This window comes from Monomorium pharaonis, chromosome 1, assembly GCF_013373865.1.
Source record: "Monomorium pharaonis isolate MP-MQ-018 chromosome 1, ASM1337386v2, whole genome shotgun sequence".
Classification (NCBI taxonomy): Eukaryota; Metazoa; Arthropoda; class Insecta; order Hymenoptera; family Formicidae; genus Monomorium; species Monomorium pharaonis.
Window position 1 is genome coordinate 14,629,551 of NC_050467.1, and position 19,143 is coordinate 14,648,693.

General features: G+C 32.0%; 2 protein-coding genes and 1 long non-coding RNA gene across 8 annotated transcripts in view; 1 reads left to right on the forward strand and 2 right to left on the reverse strand.

Moving 5' to 3' along the window:
* Nucleotides 1-19,143, reverse strand: part of LOC105837229 (tuberin) — a 210,931-nt gene that overhangs the window by 119,533 nt on the left and 72,255 nt on the right. For all 6 annotated transcript variants that reach the window (XM_036289105.1, XM_036289113.1, XM_036289124.1 and 3 more), the window contains exons 17-19: nucleotides 15,070-15,186; nucleotides 13,071-13,252; nucleotides 12,783-12,996 (exon numbers count right to left, since the gene is read on the reverse strand). In XM_036289105.1, the coding sequence (XP_036144998.1) occupies nucleotides 12,783-12,996; nucleotides 13,071-13,252; nucleotides 15,070-15,186 (513 nt within the window). The remainder of the gene's footprint in view (nucleotides 1-12,782; nucleotides 12,997-13,070; nucleotides 13,253-15,069; nucleotides 15,187-19,143) is intronic.
* Nucleotides 7,569-9,904, forward strand: LOC118646394 (protein PXR1-like). The gene has a single exon (XM_036289142.1). The coding sequence runs from the start codon at nucleotides 8,031-8,033 to the stop codon at nucleotides 8,406-8,408; it is 378 nt and encodes a 125-aa protein (XP_036145035.1). The 5' UTR covers nucleotides 7,569-8,030; the 3' UTR covers nucleotides 8,409-9,904.
* On the reverse strand, nucleotides 15,575-19,140 carry LOC118646399. Its single transcript, XR_004963946.1, has 2 exons — nucleotides 18,951-19,140; nucleotides 15,575-18,790 (listed from the first exon to the last, which is right to left on the reverse strand). It is a non-coding gene; the product is annotated as an uncharacterized LOC118646399 (long non-coding RNA).

Genomic DNA, 19,143 nt, shown 5'->3' on the forward strand with positions numbered 1-19,143 from the left:
CTGAAAACAACAGAAGTAAGAGCATCGAAAGTGTGTGTTGGGGTTATAGTTACCCCGTGTGTAGAGAACGTAACAAAAAAAAAATGGAAAAGTTCCAAATTTGAAGAGTAAGTAAAGTTACTTTTTTGTTCATTACGTATCATTTACGCATACAGTACTTATATATATTACCAATGTCGCGATCACTTTGTGAAAATATGCTGCAATTGTAGCATTACAAATTAAAAATTTTTTCTATAACAAATAAAATCTTTTGTAATAAATATTTTTTATATTAATAATTGTTTTTGTGTATTAATAATTGTTTTTTAAATAAATATTACTATTTTCTTTTACTATTGTGTTTAAACTGCATTCATTTTTTACTAAATTCACATTACAAAATAAATATACTTTTTGAACAAAATAAAAAAACTGACGATAGATTCTTAAGGGGTTACACCAACCTAGACGGTCGAAAAACAGGCCTAACTTTGATATTTTATTCCTCCTAAACGGGTAGTGGGAATTAAATGAAATTTTGGGTGATTATTGACTTATGTTTCGAAAATATAAAAAAAATTTTTTTATTAAACAATGGCGACGGAAAGCAGAAATATGGCCGCCGACACACATTGAGGTTTGGAAAAACGCATTTTGCGGTGACCACTGTCCCGTCTAAACGATCCATCTGAAACAAAAAAACAAAATGGTGTTTTTAAGTTAACAGTAGTGATTTGTCGGTGACGATCGCCGATTGTCGATTTTATCGTTTGTTACAAAATGGCGATGAGTTGAAGTTAAAATTAAAAAAAAAAAACGAAAAATTTTTGTCCTTTTCATTTTTTTATTTTTTAATGAAGACCGATTAAAAAAAAAATAGATCGTCACCGACAAAAGAATGTTTTTGAGAGTATTGTGTAAAAATTTGAAAACGATCCATTGATTAGTTTTTGAGATCTGGTGGTCACCGACTTTGAAAACCATGTTTTGAGAAAAACGTGTTTAAAGTTTCAAGTTTAGTTCTACTATTGTTAATAGCCGAATTTTGCACTTTACCTCTAGTCGACAATTCTGGGGCCATATGAAATTCCTTCCACATCAATAACAGCAGTGCTTTGTGAAGACTTTTGTTGACAGCGAGCAATCTTTTCTTCGCGCGTCGCCTTCTGCGCTCGTACTTCGGCCACATTGATGCGCGCTCGGTCTTGATTTTCGCAATATGCAGCACAATTCTTTTATTATCATTAATAAATATGCGGCAGCATCTTAATTAAATGTGTTGGCAGCAATTTGCACAACGTGTGCACCGCTGTGCTGCACTTTTGGCGCTATGCGCCAAATCAGATTGTTCAAACTTTCGTTAACGTTTTGCGTAAATCCACCGACGCATTTCTCCAGTAAATTATCACTAGAAAGTTGTTTTCAAATATTGGACGAATGGCTTTAATCACATCATCGTCCAGTGGCGATTTATGTTGATATTGCTCCAATTCGAGCACTCGAACGCTCGATCCCGTTTTACTCAACTCTCTGTAATTCCGGCATTTTTTCAGATATCAACATAAAACTTTCAGGATATATTCTCGAAACTTGAAACTTCAAAAAAATGTAATAAAAAAAAATCGAATTTTTTTTTTCCGCTAGGTTGGTGTAACCCCTTAAAGTACAACTCTTCCCCTTTTCATTGAACACCATTTTAATTACTTTATCTATTTTTTTCTAATAAATACGAGCGTTTAAAAAAAAGGCAAATTTTTACAAAAATTTTTCTTTCCTTTCTCATTCTTTTCAAAAAAATCTTTTTTCTTTTAATATCTTCGACTTCTCAGTCAAGACCATCATAATTCTGAGATTTTTCCTTTCGATTAAAGAAAAAAAAAGTTAAAATTGATTAAATACATGTGGAGATGTAAGTCAACGAAATTTTGGGGTTAGCGTAACCCCTGTGTGTAGGAATCGAAAGAAAAATAAGATGTGTTAGCAGAGGGTTAATTCTTGCGTCCAAGATGCTTGTAGGGCATTCGAAGTCTGGAGGCTTTATTAAACAGGTACCAATGAATGCTTCACTTTTTCTTTTGAGTCGTTTTACTCCTACCCGGCATGCAACATGATTCTCTTATGGGGATAAAGCTTAAAGCTCGTTTTCCCGATTTTTACTATTTTTTGCCTGTATCACATTTTAATTTATGTTTGTGTAAAAACTCGGCGCCCAATATTCCGTCGTATTTCACAGGCGTATTATCTTGAATTACATATACCGAGTAACTAATTTTTCCTTCTCGGATCGGAATACGTATACGAGTTTTTCCTATAGTTGTAATCGAGTGTCCATTAAAGCCGGTGATTTTCTTTCGATTTTCCATTTATATAATGGCGTCATCTTTTAGTGTTTCCAGTTTTATGAATGAAATGGTTGCGCCGATATCGATGATAAATTTGATTCTTTCTCGTTCGGCCTCGCATACGGGCAGTGCTAGCATATTTAAGTCTGTTTTACTGTCCATCGTACGCTTTACGTGCGTAATCTGATACGCTGCGGCCGTGCGCGCCGAACTCGAGTCATCGCTTGAGCTCTCGTTGCTATCGTTGCTCGCTGATTCCGAGCATTTTGTCATTTTAATTTCTTTATTCTTATTTTTGCTATCTTTAGCTTCAGTATTTTTATCGTTTTTGGCTCTTCCTTTGGGCCAAGGGTCACTTTCCTTTTTAGGGTGCCCGTGTAATTTCCAGAATTTGTTAAAAATACCTGAAGGTAATGACGCTACTCAAGTAAAACAAGCATTTTACAATATTGCCAGATTTCTAAGATGTATTGGAGCATTAGACTGTACCCACGTTAAGATACAATCACCAGGCGGTCATAATGCTGAAATATTCCAAAATAGGAGAGAAACAATTCTTTTCTTTATATGTGCAAACTGTTGCAGATCCATTTCTGAAAGTAAGAGATATAGTTGTACGAAGGCCAGAATCTTCTCGCGACAGTCATATATTTAGAAATTCTGCTTTATGTGCTGCCTTCGAAAATGGACATTTTGGAGAAAATATATTAGTTGGAGATAGTGACTATCCAATAAAGTCTTATTTATTAACTCCTCTGCAGCAAGTAAAAAATAATGTTGAAGCACTTTATAATGAATCATTAATTCGTACAAGAAATGTTGTAGGAACATCATATGGAATATGGAAGAGGAGATTTCCGGCATTAGCAATTGGAATACGTTTAAAATTAGACACAATTCAAGCTATGTTAGTAGCTACAGCCGTTTTACATAATAAAGCTTGTGATGAAAAGGAGAAGATACCACCAATAAATAATGATCAGGAAGTTGCTATTAATATTGCCAATAATGTCCCTGTGCCAAATGTTGAATTAATAAATGTTGGAATAAATGAAAATAATCTAATAAGACATAATTTAATCAATAATTATTTTGCAAATCTATAATTATTTTCTTTTTTAATTCTAATATATATGATTATTCAATCTTAATATATACAATAGTGTTTATATTGAAATATGTATAAATGTTATAATAAATATGTAAAATGTACGTATAAAAATTGCATATTCATTTTTGACATAAAACATTAAAAAAATTTTAGATTAAATATTAATATTTATAAAAATTTATCAATTTTATAATTATTATTTTTATACGTGCAAAAATAAGACTACATCATATTCAGTTAACTTCATATTTAAATTTTGAAGGTAAAAAATTTAAGAACATAATACTTAAAATAGAAAATATAAATTTTATTGCACAGTAAAACAAAACAAAACAATTTTATACATTCATTACACAACTATAAACTTTCAAGGTAAAATACAAAATAATTATTAATGACAAAACATGACTAAACAGTGAATTTAGTATGCAACTTTATTTTCATAATTATAATAACTAAAAATAACGGCAGAAACTGGAAAATTAGAAATCATGTTATAAAAAGAAAATCATAAATCTAATTAATGCAAACATCTTCGATATACAATAAATAAATATCTTTTTTATAAAAAATTAATGCATAACTTGCATATAAAAGTAGAAAACTGAGAAAGCAAGATTTGAAAGAAAAATGAGAACTAAAATATCACATTTATATGATACATTCAAACAAAATATAAAATTTGTATTGTAATGAACAAATAATATTTTTTACATTTTTTTTAGAATAGAAAGCTGATTTTCCTTAATTTCCCTTTTTAGTTTTAAAATTTCCATTTTTATTTTATATTCTTCCAAAAATTTTTTCTTTTGCAGTAATATGAACTTTAATTCTCGATAATTACATTATTATTTATTTGTTCAAAGTGTCTTTTCGAGGTACATTTATCTGTTTCTTTTATCTTCCCTGAAAAATAATAATTTTATATTAGAAAAATGAAATAATTATATTTTTTTCATGCATGTAATATTTTCAGTTTCTTTTTTGATTATATTTTATCTTTTATTACATTGCATCAGTTATATCATAAATTCAATATTGTAATTTTTTCTTATTTACTAATATATATATATAATTTTTATTGCCTGCATTATTAACAACAAGCTTCTTTGACATAGGCTCCTTTAAATTTTTACTGCAATAAGTAGTCCAATCATTTGCTAACAATAACTCACTTTCCTTGACATCTGTCTTTTTATTTACTTAATTTTCTGATTTGATAATTTTGAATAACTTTATTAGCCATGGACTTTTTTACATTAGAACACTACAATGCGCGCGCTTCGCGCGCCATTTAGCTTTTTCATACTGAACATTGTACTTTTTCACATTTTCTGTATTTATATTCAGTTTATTTACACTTAATTTATTTCTCTAATGTTGTACTTCACTCCATACATTTTATCTGTGTATTTGAGTAGTAATAATTTTTACAATACAATATTCCAAATATTATATTCTATTCTTTTTAAAACGTTTTTCCTCTTGTTTTTTAAAAATATTTATTCTTATTTTTAAGGTATGTATTTTTCTTTACTCTTTTCCTTTTTTTCTATATTCTAATTTATCTTACTTAATTTTTCTAATGTTTTTTTATTATTCTTAATTTGTAGTTTCCCTTTATTACATTTTTTAAATGTCTAATTTTGATTCGGTTGATATTCCATCTGTCGCTTCTTGCTCTTATATTGATTCGATGCGTTGTTCTTCTCCGACACCTTCTTCTCCTCGTCAAAATTCTTCAGGTATTTGTAATTAATTTTCCTTTAATAAATATCTTTTTTTCTTTTTCTTACATTTTTAGTTTTCTCTTTTAATTTCAATTTTATTTGTCTAGCTCAATTGGATCCATCTTCGGTTAATCCTTCTGTAAATCCTTTGGAAATGTTATCACCAAATAAATTATTTGATTCCTTGCAAAATTCTGCAGTGTAAGTTTTTTCTTCTTTAACGATTTCATAATTTTTCCTTCCTTTTTTAGCTATTTTCTTTAATTTTGTCTTTTTTCCTGTTTTTATTCTTTCAATATGATTATCTAATATTAACTCGTTCTTTCGTTTTTATTATCCTTTTCTATTTTATAGAAAAAGAAAACTCAATTTTTAGTCAGTATTAAAATGGGATTTACAATTTTCAATTAAAATATGTGCCCAAATATTATTGATTACGTCTCGTAGAATCAATAATATTTAAATTCATATTTTAATTAATTTATCTTCAATACAATGAAATTGTCGAATACGTTGATGGTTTAAAGCCTCCCCAATTTATTGGGGATAAAAAACAATTCTAATTTTTTTAATTTTACCTTAATAATGGTAAAGGTAAATGTATCCAAGTAGTGGCTTGGAATGATGATATTAACTTAATTAAAAATGAAATCTTATCGAATAATTAAGTTTACTGTTTCATTAAATTTCTGTAAATTAAAAAAAAAATTATAATTTTCTAATATTTATTTGTTTTTAATATATATTTATTTACTTTTTTATTTTTCCTAAATCCTTTTTTTTCTTAATTTCTTTAATTTTTAAACAATTAATTTTATTTTATTTACTATCAAATAATCATATTACACTCCTTTACAATTAAATTTTCTAGATTATCCATTTAGATGGCGTTCAAGCTAGGCTTCCTAAAAATTCCAAATATAATAATGCGAATGTACCTTTTGAATTGTTAATACGGCATAATACTTTAATTACCACTCTTGGTAAATTTTATCCCAAAAATGCCGAGATTGAAGCTATAAAATGTTCAATTAAAGAAATTTTAAATATATCCGAACAGTTTGTTAGTAAGTTGAGAAAGAAAAAATGGCGCCATAATGGGTGGAAGTGAGTTGTGTGTGTGCTCCGGAGTTGGAAGTGAAGGAGGAGGAGGGAGGAATGGAGGAGAGTCAGGAGGTGGATATTCAGGAAGGAGGCGAAGAGACGCATAAGGAAATGAAGGGAGAAAAAGAGATGAGGTAGAAGAGGAGAAATGAAGGTTCGAAAATTTCGGAGTTAGGCAAGGCGGAAAGTGGAACGTGGAGAGATTAGTTGAGAGCAAGAAGAGTGTAGTGGAGAGGGCGCTGGCAAGAAGGGAGTTGCTGTGGAGGGAGAGAAGTATGGAGGTTGGACGGGAGAGGGCAGGTCCGGAGCGACAGCACTAGGAAGGAGAGTAGAAGAGAGAGATCGATACATCGATCGAGGGAGTCGATAGTAGAGGAACTAAGATCAATGGGAAGAGGAGGAAGAGATCGATAAACTCGAGATAGGCCGGTGGTAGCGTGTCGAGTGAAGCCTGTGTACAGACGCGTGGTCCGCCGAAAACAGAGTTATAGAAGAGCGAGTATTAAGGAGGCCGTCTACAGAGGGTAAAAAAAATCGATTTTTTTTCTTGCTTAAATCGATAGTATTTCATCCGTAGAACATGCTCCTGAAGTCCCAAGTATAGATTCAAATTGTATCAGGCCGAAATGAGCACGTGCAGTGTGCACGTTCTGAGCGCTCCGAACGGGACGGCAAGTAAAAATCCCTAACGGTCTTTGAAAAAGTACAATGCCTGCTCAGAAAGAATTACTTAAGAGGTGTTTAGGTGGGTATACAAAAAATGCCAATAAAAGTTTTAATGCGATGATTTGGCAACTGGCCCCAAAATACTTCCATTGCGGCCGCAAAATCATTGAAATTGCTGCCTACATAGCTGCTGAAATTTTCAATGAAGGCTATTTATATTATTATATATGTCGGTTTTAAGAATCATGTCATGCATGGAAATAATTATTGGACCAGTATGTAGAAATGTTGCGGATAGAATAAACAAAAATCGCACAATTAGCCAAAATTGTTGTAGCAGATCTGTTGCACAGGAAACGCGTACTTACGACAAACAATGGCTGTTAGAGAAGAATGAATTGTATGAGGACACTGAGAACATTTATATGAAAGGATAGTAAATTAATCAAAAAGTACGGATAAACAATCATTAGCAAGCTTTTATCAACCTTTTTCTTTGATTGAAAACTTTAAACGCGTTTTTCTCAAAACCACTTTTTTCGAAACTGCGTACACGATTAAAAAATAACTAATCGACTGATCCACTTCTATTTTTTTTTAATTAAAAGTTATTAAATTATCTTCTGTGTGAACCTAAAATATAAATTAAAAGTCATGTAAAAAAAGTTATTTAAAAAAAAAGTCAAAAATTTTTCACAAAAAATCAATTTTTTTTTAAATGTCATTTTTATAAATGTATGGCTTTCTTAGGTTCACTTAGAAGCTATACCCATAAACTTTACAAAAAACTTTGGTTTTCTCCTTTCAGTCGATTCTACTGAATGTTATCGTGTAAGCAGTGTGAAAGAAATTTTTTAAGGCAGTTGTGCATTTTTGCTTACAACTTATAATTAAATAAATAAAATTTTATAATAAAAATTGTACCTAAAGTACTGTATTTTGAGTACCTAAAGATATGCACAATAAGTGAAAAAAAATCGCAAAAAGATCCATTGCTTAGTTTCATTAGAAAAAAATCATAAATTAGTGCTTAACTTTAGCCTCCTAATGTAGACGGCCCCCTTAAAAAATGGGAAGAAAATAAGTGAGATAGAGATGTGGCAGAGGATAATGAAGGGAGGAAAAGAAAAGAAAAGGGAAAAGAACGAGGGGGAGAAGAGTGAAATCCTGGAGAAGCTGAGAAGGATAAGGGAGAGTGTGGAGAAACTGGTGGGACTGTGGGAAATGGAGAGGAAAGAGAGGAGAAGGGAGTATAGTGGTGAGCAGGTGACAGAGGGAGAGTGCAGTGCGGAGGTTAGCAAGGGAGAGGTAAAGAAGATGAGCAAAGAAAAGAAGGAGACAAAGATGGAAAGAACGGACGATCAAAAGAAGTGGAAGGAGAGAGGTCACCGGGACGAGAAGGGAGAAGGCAAAAAGGGGAAAGGAAGGATCCAGAAGGGTGAAGGGGCGGGGAGAGAGAGGAGAAAGAAATAGGTAGAGAGAAGTGATCAGAGAAAGGAGAATTGGTGTGAAAGATCAGAGGAGGAGAAAGAAGAAAGAGGTATGCAGGGAGAAAGACCGGAAGATAGGGAGAAGAAGAGAGGGGAGGAGCCGGAAAAGTCAAGAGGAACGGAGAAGAAAGAAAAGGGACTACTGAGACAAAGGAACGAGGAGGAGAAGGGAGGCAGAGATGAAGGAGCAGAGAAGAGGACGGAGGAGAGAGGCGCAAAGGAGAAGAGAGGCGTGACGGAGAGCAGACAGGAGGAGCGGAAGGAGACAGAAAGACAAAGAACAGACAAGGAAGGAAGCAAGAAAGATGACAGAGAGACACGGAGCGAGAAGATGGAGAAGAGGGGAGTAGGAAGAGGGAAAGGGGAGGCAGGAGAGAAAGAAAAGAGAGGGGGGTACAAGGGAGAGAGGGAATGGGGTGGGGGTATGGAGGAGGGTGGAGAAAAAGTTAAGAGAGAGAGAGGAAGAGGCGAGAGGAGAGGAAGAAGCTAATAGAGAGAAGGATGAGGAACGTGATATGGAGGGAAGTGGAGGGGAAGGACGCGGAGGAGAGAGAGAAGTTTGTATGGGGTATAATAAGGAAAGAACTAGAGAGAGAAGTGGAGGTGGGCGAGATAATGGAAAGAGTGGGAGATGGAGGGACGGTAATTTTTGTGGAAATGAGAAGGTTGATAGACAGGGAGAAATTATTGGGGAAAAGAGGGAAGGTGAAGAAGAGGTGGGGCATAAGGATAGATGAAGACTTAACACGGGAGAAAAGAAAAGTAAGATGGAAAATGTTGGAGAGAGCGAGAGAGGAGAGGAGATTAGGTAGAAAGGTGGTAGTGGAAAACAGGAGATGTTATGTGGGTAAATAGGAGGGAGTGGGAATGGGATGAGAAAAGGGGGAGATGGTGGAAGAAGTCGGTGGAGTAAAAGGAGAGGGGAGAGAAGGAGAGAGGGGTGGAATAAGAGGGGAGACGGAGGGGGACAAGAAGGAGAGTTCTATTTAAGTTTTTCTTGGGATTGTTATAAAGACATGGAGGAAACCAAGGTTGGCGAAGTCGGAAGAAGAGAGGGAGTTTGGCAAGGAAAAACAGAAAGAAAGGAGAAGGAAGACAAGGAAAGAGATAAAGAGGAAGGAGAAGGATAGAGAGAGGAGGAGATAGCAGAGTTTCAAGGAATGGAAGGAACAAGGGAGAAGAAAGGGTAGAAGAAGAAAAGGGGATAAAGAGGGAAAGTGCAGAGGGTTAAAGAAAGAGGGTCCGTGGAAGGGAGAGAGGTGCAGAATGTAACAGGTCGCAGATGGCCAGGTCGGGTAGATGGAAAATGTGTTTTAAAAGTTGTAAATGGTTTGGGTACGCTCCATTGAAAAAAGCGCCATTGTATATACCCCTTGGGGTAAAGACAATAAAGCTATCTATCTATCTATCTATCTATCTATCTATCTATCTATCTATCTATCTATCTATCAGTTTGTTAGTAAATTATTTTAAATCTTTTTTTTTAGTATTTCTTTAATTTAATTAAAATAATTTTTTTTAATTTTTCCTAACTAGTTATTTTTTTAAATTTTAATGTAATTTTTTAAATTTAAAAAATTGTTTTCCATTTTTTTCCATTTTTTTTTAATTATTTTTTTTCTTTAAGTTTTTAAATTTTGTTTTTTTAAATTATTTAAATTTTAAACTTATGGCTCATTACTATTTTACATTTAAAATTTTCTTAAATATAAAAATTAATCTTTTTGTTCTTATTTTTGCATTAATATTTGTTTTCAATTTAATAATATAAACATTGTATTTAAATTTGCATAGTTTATTTTTAAATTTTTCTTTTTTTTGCATTTATATAATGTATATTTTGTGTTTGGGGTTGGTTAAATTTTATTCTCTAATTTGTTTATATCAGTTTTTTCCCAACTATCTATTAAACTTAAATTAATGTTTTAAAAATTCTTAAAATTTTTATATTTCTTTCTATCTTTAAAAATGGTTTTTTTTTCAGAATTGGAAGGATTTATTAAAACAAATTTTACTTCCACTTTTAATGTAAAATAAAATGAAATAATTGGTTTGGGTGCAATTACAGGTGGTTATTATAAATTAGAAGTTCACATACTAAATTTTTTGACTGATGATTATTCAAAATTAAATTTAAAAAGAAGGAAATAAAATCGTATTTATTGCTTCTATACAATTTACAGGTAATAATTATTTTTTATAATTAATTTTTTAAATAAAATTTTTATTCTTATTTATGTTTTTTTTTAATTTAATGATTAATTTTAATTGCAATTTTATATTTTATATTTTTTTAAACTATTTTTTTTTAATTTCTCCTTTAACCAAATTTTTTAAAATTGTCCAGTTCTCTTTTTTTTTCTTACATAAGTAATATTTTTTTACGTCATTTAGTATGCGATCACATTTATTACCATTGTTTATTAGGTTTTTAAAATTTTTTTAAATATTTTTTATAAATTGTGCCCCAAAATTAAATTTTTTACATAATTATTTTTGGTCTTATTTAACTTACCTGCGTAGTGCTCCTTTAATTTAAAAAATTTAAATGGGGTTTAACAATTTATACTTTAAAAGGAATTGACCTGTTTGGGTATTTAATTTAATTTAAATAATCTCATTAAAAAACACTTATGTAAATTTTAATTTTATTGATTTTTCAGCAATCCACCTTATGTTGTTATTAATAGTATAAATAATATTTAAAAAATGGAAGTTTTCATGCCGCTACATTATAACTAAAAGGCATTTACTTGCCTCAAAAAAGAACGATTGACGAAATATCATCTAAACAAGTAAAATCTTTAAATAAAATTATCTTTTCATTTTTAAATACATATTGATTTTCCTGCCGGTGCGATAATATGTGCATGTATTTATGAGGATCTTGTTTTGTGTGAATAGTTGAAAAATGATGTGGTACAGCAAAAAACGCGTGGGCCGATCAGGGACTCCGCCTTCCCCCTGCATCCCCTGTAATTTTTCCTAACCTAACCCAAACATTGATATGTACAACTGATATGTATCGTATTTATGAAACGTAAAGTAAACAACGTCCACACTTGTACAGTACCACATAGGTTTACGACTTTCCACGCTGTTCGTTTCCAATGTTTTTGCATTAACCAAATAGCGACTTTAAAATGTTTGGGTTAGGTTAGGTTAAGAAAAATTACGGAGAGAGGATGCAGCCGCGCGCAGACTCCGCCCCTCTCCCGCCCACCCGTTCTCTACATAACCCTTTGCAAATTTCCATGCTTTAAATTTTAAAAATAATATTTATTAAACTTTTTCGTCAACTTTAACTGTTAATATCTCCCTTTGCGGAGCAGAGCGACGCTTTTTCTGCCAGATTCGTTCGTTTTGTGCGGTGAGGAATGAGCTCTCCTTAAAGTATTACCAAAATGTTCTAGTGCAAATTAAAAAAGTATCGTATTTATTAAACTTTTGCGTTAATAATTTTTTGTGTATAACTCAAAAACTAAGGCCGAGCGGCGGTAACAGGTAGGGAAATATTGTTTAGAATGATAACCTTGACAACATATTTGAAGGTCATCAAAATTGGTGAAGAATCGCTAATGTAAATAATTACCAGAAATAGCCAAACAATCAATTTCTGCAGATAATGTCGCAATAATTGTAAACTTCACATTTTGTCAATCTATTTACAAATGATATTGAAATAGTATGCATATTTCTTTGTGAAATCTTCATTTAAGAATGGTTGACTAATAATTGTACAATTTGATTGCTGTAATGGTTTCTACAATAATTGCAAAATTTTCTAAAATATATTCAGCAATAATTATGCAGAAATGATACTCACTAATACTACAATTATACGGAAATGTATTTTAGACAATCGACTTTTTAAAGATTGCTACTTGTTACACAAATTAAATTTAGAATCAATCATGACATAATATATTCTACATTACATTTTGAAATTAAAATGCTGCTAAAATTTTTCTGCATACGTTCCTATCTGGACAGTGGACATTTGGAACTAAATAGATTAATGTGAAAAAAATTTGCATAGCTAGACTTTGAGATATAAATTAATAAAATTGAGACCAAAAAAAAAAAATTAAAAAATTAAGAAAGAACAATAATATAAAGTGTAATAATAATAATATAAAGTTTAAATTGTTTTTGTTGTTTCTCTTATTTAAATTTGAAACAGTGTCAAGTTGTTTTACATTAAAATTTTTTTATTAAAAAACTATTTAGATTTTATTAAAAAATTAAAGATGTTAGTACTTCAATTTAGTATAATATTTTTCTTAGAAAGACATACACATGACATCGTCGTCAAAAGGTAAACACGTTTTATCTTTTTTTAAAATTATATAAATACCTCAATACTTGAAGTACGCTGTAAATTTAAATGAGAGTTTTTTGTTTGCTCGAGTAGAAGAAAGCCAGGTTTGCATGCTGCCCAACAATTGTCACAAAGTCCACCACGCATAGCTTTATTACTACAACCACTTGTCGTTACAGTAATAAGTCTGTTGCCAAGAATCCAAGTCATTGATTGACCTTCTTTAAGAAGAAAATCGCCAGCTGGCAACCTATTGTAAAATATCAATGTAGTTTATTCTCTTGCTCTAATTTATAAAGATTAAGAAATTAAGAAATTTATTACCTTTTTGGTCGTGCTGAATAATTTGAAAATGTATATCGGGCCATTAAATCAACACAAGTTTCAATAAGCTCAATATGAAAATTCATTAAGCCTTCATCCATTGGAGGTTTCAAATCTAAAGCTCTACTTTCTCCTATCATTCGATTGGCCATTATTGGTCTTTCTCTTCTGCCTCTGCTACCCTATATACATAAAAAATATACACACACGCACGCACATATATATATATATATATATATATATATATATATATATATACATACACACGCGTGCGCACGTTTTATTTAAATATGTAATAAAAAAGAGGTGCAAATACACATGTGCAATATGATAAATTAGAAAGATTTATTAACCCTTTCATATATTTTTCTTCTAATTGCTTTTTCATAAAACTTGTTAGATTTTATGGGTCGCTGATAACGAATTTGAGGACAGAGATTTTCGAAATTCAGCATCCAAGATATTATATTGTTATTAAAAAAAAATTTTTGTTAACAGAGAAAGGCATTTTTCTCACTTTAATTCATTTTGAACTTTGGGCATCGGATTCATAATTAGCAATCCGAGAAGCCCCTATATAGCAGATTTCAAGCAAAAATATTTAAATGGTTGTTAAAGCAAAAATATTTAAATGGTTGTTAAAGAATTATTTTTTTCTGAAAAAATGGACATTAAAAAAAATGTGTTTATGTCAAATATTTTTGGAATGAATGAAATAATATGGGTTTATACTATTTCGCTATGTTCTTACATTTTACAAACACCAGAAAAACACAAAAAACTCGACCCAAATACTTAAAATAGAAAGAAACTTACAAATACATGACCCATTAATGTCCAATGGCTAGATCAGCGGGGGGGAATCGAAAAAAACTATTGTTTTTCTCAAAAAGTCGATTTTCGTAATATGTTTAAGTAAATTTTGTTATAAATTAAAAAATTTTTGTTTTGTGCCTAAAATGTTTTTTTTTACCTAAAGTAAAGTTTTCAATAGTTACTTTTCCGATCGCCTCGCTGGTTTAACCACGTACATCAGTGCTTGAGCCTAGTTGCCCTTTTCGAGCCGATTCCCGAACGCGCCGCCTCCTATGCCCCCACTACCGCGCGCGGCCTTGACGGCCGAGCCGCCGATCTCGCCCGTACGCTTTGTCTCAGAAGCAGCTCTGTATAAGAAATAGTGCCCTGCACCACAAAATTCATTAAAATTACTTTAAGTAAATAATTTTTGTTTTTATAAACAAAAAAGTACTAACTTTTTTATTACTAATTTATTTTATGTAGTATAACAACATGTAAAAACATAATATGTAAATTAGAATTTTGACAATAGTTTAATTTTTACATCACCCGTGAGGTATTTTTATTGATGCTTTTTTTTTAAGTGGTTTTCTCAGTAGGCCTAATCCACTAAAAGATGAAATATAATATATAGCTTGGCATTCTTCTAATTTTCCTGTCGTTTTTATATATCTTACAATATATAAAATTTTGTTTTCCTGCCAAGCTGTATATTATATTTCATCTTTTAGTGAATTAGGCCTACTGGGGAAACCACTTAAAAAAAAAACGCATCAATAATAGTATCTCACGGGTGATGTGGAAAACTATTGTCAAAATTCTAATTTACATATTATGTTTTTACATATTGTTATACTACATAAAATAAATTAGTAATAAAAAAGTTAGTACTTTTTTGTTTATAAAAACAAAAATTATTTACTTAAAGTAATTTTAATGAATTTTGTGGTGCAGGGCACTATTTCTTATACAGAGCTGCTCCTGAGACAAAGCGTACGGGCGAGATCGGCGGCTCAGCCGTCAAGGCTGCGCGCGGTAGTGGGGGCATAGGAGGCGGCGCGTTCGGGAATCGGCTCGAAAAGGGCAACTAGGCTCAAGCACTGACGTACATTAATGTGACTTAATATAATACATATGCACACATGTAATATTATAAAAGGTATTTAATTAATATAATTATAATAGATCTTTATTTTTATACTTGTTCAGTCAAACTGGAACTACGCTTTCTATTTGAAGAATCTTCGTTGATAACATTAAAATCAGATTTTATTAAATGTCCTTCTTCAAGAGGAATTATTACATTTGCTTTCAAACCCTGTTTTCCAACAAAAAAGAAATAAAAAATAATTTTATTTAATATTTTCAGCATAGAGGAAAGAATAACAGGAGGGATTGTAAGGTATTTTTTAAATAATGGAAGTAGCCAGAAAATGATTAATTATCCACAGCTTTCTCTCTAGTGTACACGCGGTCTTCTCTCTTATTTCTTTAGTAGTTCACAGTAGCCCACACAAATATGGCGCCTGTGGCGTTCCTCCTCTTACGTCTGTTTAGCCGGTTGCAGGGTATATCGTCCCTCTTGTTATTCTTTCCTCCATGATTTTCAGAATTTGATTAATATACGAGATATTCCAGAAATAATGAGAATAAAAAAATCTTTGTATTCATAAAACATACAAATACTGGTTCACCTTCAAAATACATTTTTTTCATCTGGAAGTTCTAAAAAAATTAATTACTTTTTTAGTTCTGGCCACATTAGACCCGCCATTATTAAGACTGTAAATTCTGATAAAATATAAACAGTGATGTTGGATTCATCCAAAATTCATACCATAAAGAAAAAAAGCTTGACAATGCTTGATTTTCATAGAATTGTTGTACTCCTGGTTTGAATACTAAAGGGATCGCTGCCAGAGATTTTGCAAAAAGAAATTTAATCTTTTGCACTGAGTAATAAACACTTTTAATATATTCTCCGTTTACAATAATGCGGTTAGGCTACGACCCCGCAAAGCAGAGTGTCATGTGTTAAACTCGGATTGACCTGACTTTAGTTGATCCACGACCTCGCAAGGCAGAATGTCGTGGTAATCCCTGGTAAAAATTTCTGTTAGGAACAAATAGAAACAGTAAAAAAAAGATAGAATTTCTAACAGTTTTTAACCGAATCCTATACGTTGTATCTGCAAGCTTAAAGAAAAGACTCAATTACTATCCGTTTCTATAAGCAATATTGTTGCATTCGCAAATGCAGTTAGAAATTGCAACAGCGTAACTGTATGTACTAGTAATTTATCTGTATATCAGGATTTATAAGTTTTTGCAGAAATAAATTCTGTCCGTTTGCATCCTGTATGCATCAGATTACGGATACTATATCTATCTACCTATGTTTGCAACGTCAACCTATAGAAATTTATTTGTAATTTTGGATACGATTTTTTTCCGTTTCTGTCCACATTCTGAACGCACCAAGTGTAGACAGTATGTATCTGTAATTACGGATGCTATATTCATCTACTTGTGTTTGCAACGTCAACCTATAGAAATTTATTTGTAATTACGATTTTTGTCCGTTTCTGTCCACATTCTGAACGCACCGAGTGTAGACAATATCTATCCGTAATCACGGATGCTATATCTATCTGCCTCTGTTTGCAACGTCAACTTATAGCAATTTATTTAAGGTATATAATCGAGTTTTAATGAAATGATTTGAATGTATGTATGCAGACGTATAACGTTTTTTTTTTTAGTTAAACTAATTCAGAGTTTATTTTTCTCCTTCTAGTGCAAAGGAAAGAAGATAAATTGGGCAATCAATTAAAAAGATTTTTTTGTTCTATCCGCGCGTGCACGTTTTTGTATTCGTTCACTTCACAGCATTTATAACTGGACGTTTTGAATTTTTGTATAGTGCATATAGAAACGAATAGTTACATCACCGTATAGAGTTGGATCGTTCCGTTAGATACCGTTCGCGACTCGGCGACGAGTTCGCTGGTGCCCTTGAGGATAGTAAGCAGAATGAAAGGACGTTCGTGGAACAGGTGTTAAATAAGAAAACGCACTGCAATTACGTGTCACATGGACTCATCGCGATGTCCAAGTCGTACGTCAAAAACAGAGTTATATGAGCGCACAGATTCGGATAGTTCTGTTACAAATCAGTTAGATGCAGTTAGTCTTTCTTTCCGTTTTTGCGTATATCCTATACAATCTGCAACATTTTTTATCCGTTTCTATCTGTAAATGCAGAAAAAGAAACGCATAATAAAACAGTTACAAACGGATAGGATACATTTTTTATCCGTTTCTAATAGAATTTTTACCAGAGACGCTTTCGACTGACCCGTCCCTCACTTTCTTTCGCCGCCTTATATATTTGTTAATTTGGTTGTCTGGTCGAGGGAAAGGAAAAATTGCGCTAGGACGTAAATCGGTCTGTGGTCCAAAATCTTGCTTACAACAGTAAATGCTGTCTAAGGAGCATTGCACTAATTTTCGAGCGAATTGCGCGGAACCTTGAATAATGCGCTCGATACTGACCGATGCAGCTGACCGATTTACATCATCGGTGCTACTAACACCTTTTTTATCGTTGTGAGTGTGTCACAACAAAATTATTAAGAAAAAACCTATATTTCACTAAATTTCTTGCAATTTCTGTTATTTTAAAAGTTACAGTAAATTGGAATAAAAAAAAAATTTCTAGTTAAACTTCAACTATTTTACACCTTTATTCACCTTTGGACGCGGTTAGAAATGGATCCTAATACTTCTTCCATTTGAAAAAAATATTGAAAAAAATATTGGAAAAAAAATTTCCAATTTTTCTGTACTTTCTACTTAAAATCCGCCATATTGGTTTCTGAGTGCACAAAGATGCAATTTTAACCTCGGAAATCAAAAGAGCATACCAAAAAATGGTAAGATACATGGTTTTGGTCAAAACATTTCTCATTTTCCCTATTGAATATGAAGCTCAAAAATGAACAAAAAATTGCATGTCTTTGAACGTTTAAGGTTAAGTTGAGTTGAGTTTAAGGTATTATGTATCAAAATCAATTTTCAATAAATTTTGGAAAAAATTTATTATACAGGTAAATCAAACTGTTTCGCATAACTGGTTAAAATTTTAAAACAATTTACCGTGCCGAACTTGAGCTATGAAGCCTCAAAGGTGAGTCTTTAACATAGGAAAGATAGACCAAATGTAAAAAAAATCGAATGTTATGGCTTGTAGGCAAAAATTCTAACAATAAATATTCTTTACAAACTAACATTTGTTAGAACATATTATTTCTATTAAATTAAAACAAAGTTTACGATGATTGCCCGTGCCGTTTCTACATAAATCTAATCAAAAGTTCGTTATTTTGATCCCGAGTAGAGAGTGACTCGCTCACAACATAGCGGCAATGTTGCGCCGCATAAACGAAAATGGGAGAGAGAAGATAAAACGAGTATGTCCCATATATATAATACTCATATATTGCTAGCGTATAAAGCTAGGCTTATCTCATAGAAGTGGGTGAAATCAAAGAGAGACAGACATAGTGAAAATCGTGTACCTGCGAAAATCGTTGTATGCAAGTGTGGCACGTGGTAGTAGGGATGCGCGGTAGCGGGAGCGACTTTTGCGCGTGCGCAAAACTGTCACGGTACACCAAGTAGCACCGTAATGTTTTCATCCTCTTTTCAGTTCAACTAGCAATATAGTCTTATTATATATATATGGTATTTGCGTGAGTTTCACTTCCACTTTATTTATCTCGCTGCTCTCGTGCAATGCGACGTTGCCAGATCTTCGTTCACTCTGTTGTGAGATTGTATGTTATGTGTGTGCATACGAACAAGAAGCGCCACGCGTTGTAGTGATGTTCAAAGGTGTATCATCTTTTGTTTACTTTAACCTTTTGATCAACATTGAAAACTTATTAATTCTCTTAGAAAGTCCCAAAATGTCATATTTATATTTTAGATATAATCCGTGTTTTGATTATCAATGTGAGTAAGGTCAATATATTGACTTTCCGGAGGAAAAAGGTAAAGATTAAAGTTAAGGTTATTTACATTCTATTCTTTTCTGCGGGCCGTCTTTGAGCACAACTGGAGGGTACATAATACCTTAAGGGGATTTACTTTAAAAGCGATAAAGCCTAATTGCATGTTTTTTAAATAAAAGGATTTCTTGAACATTATTCGCATTATTTCTAGAACAATTCGTATTAATTAATATACACAATAATACACATAATTATATACA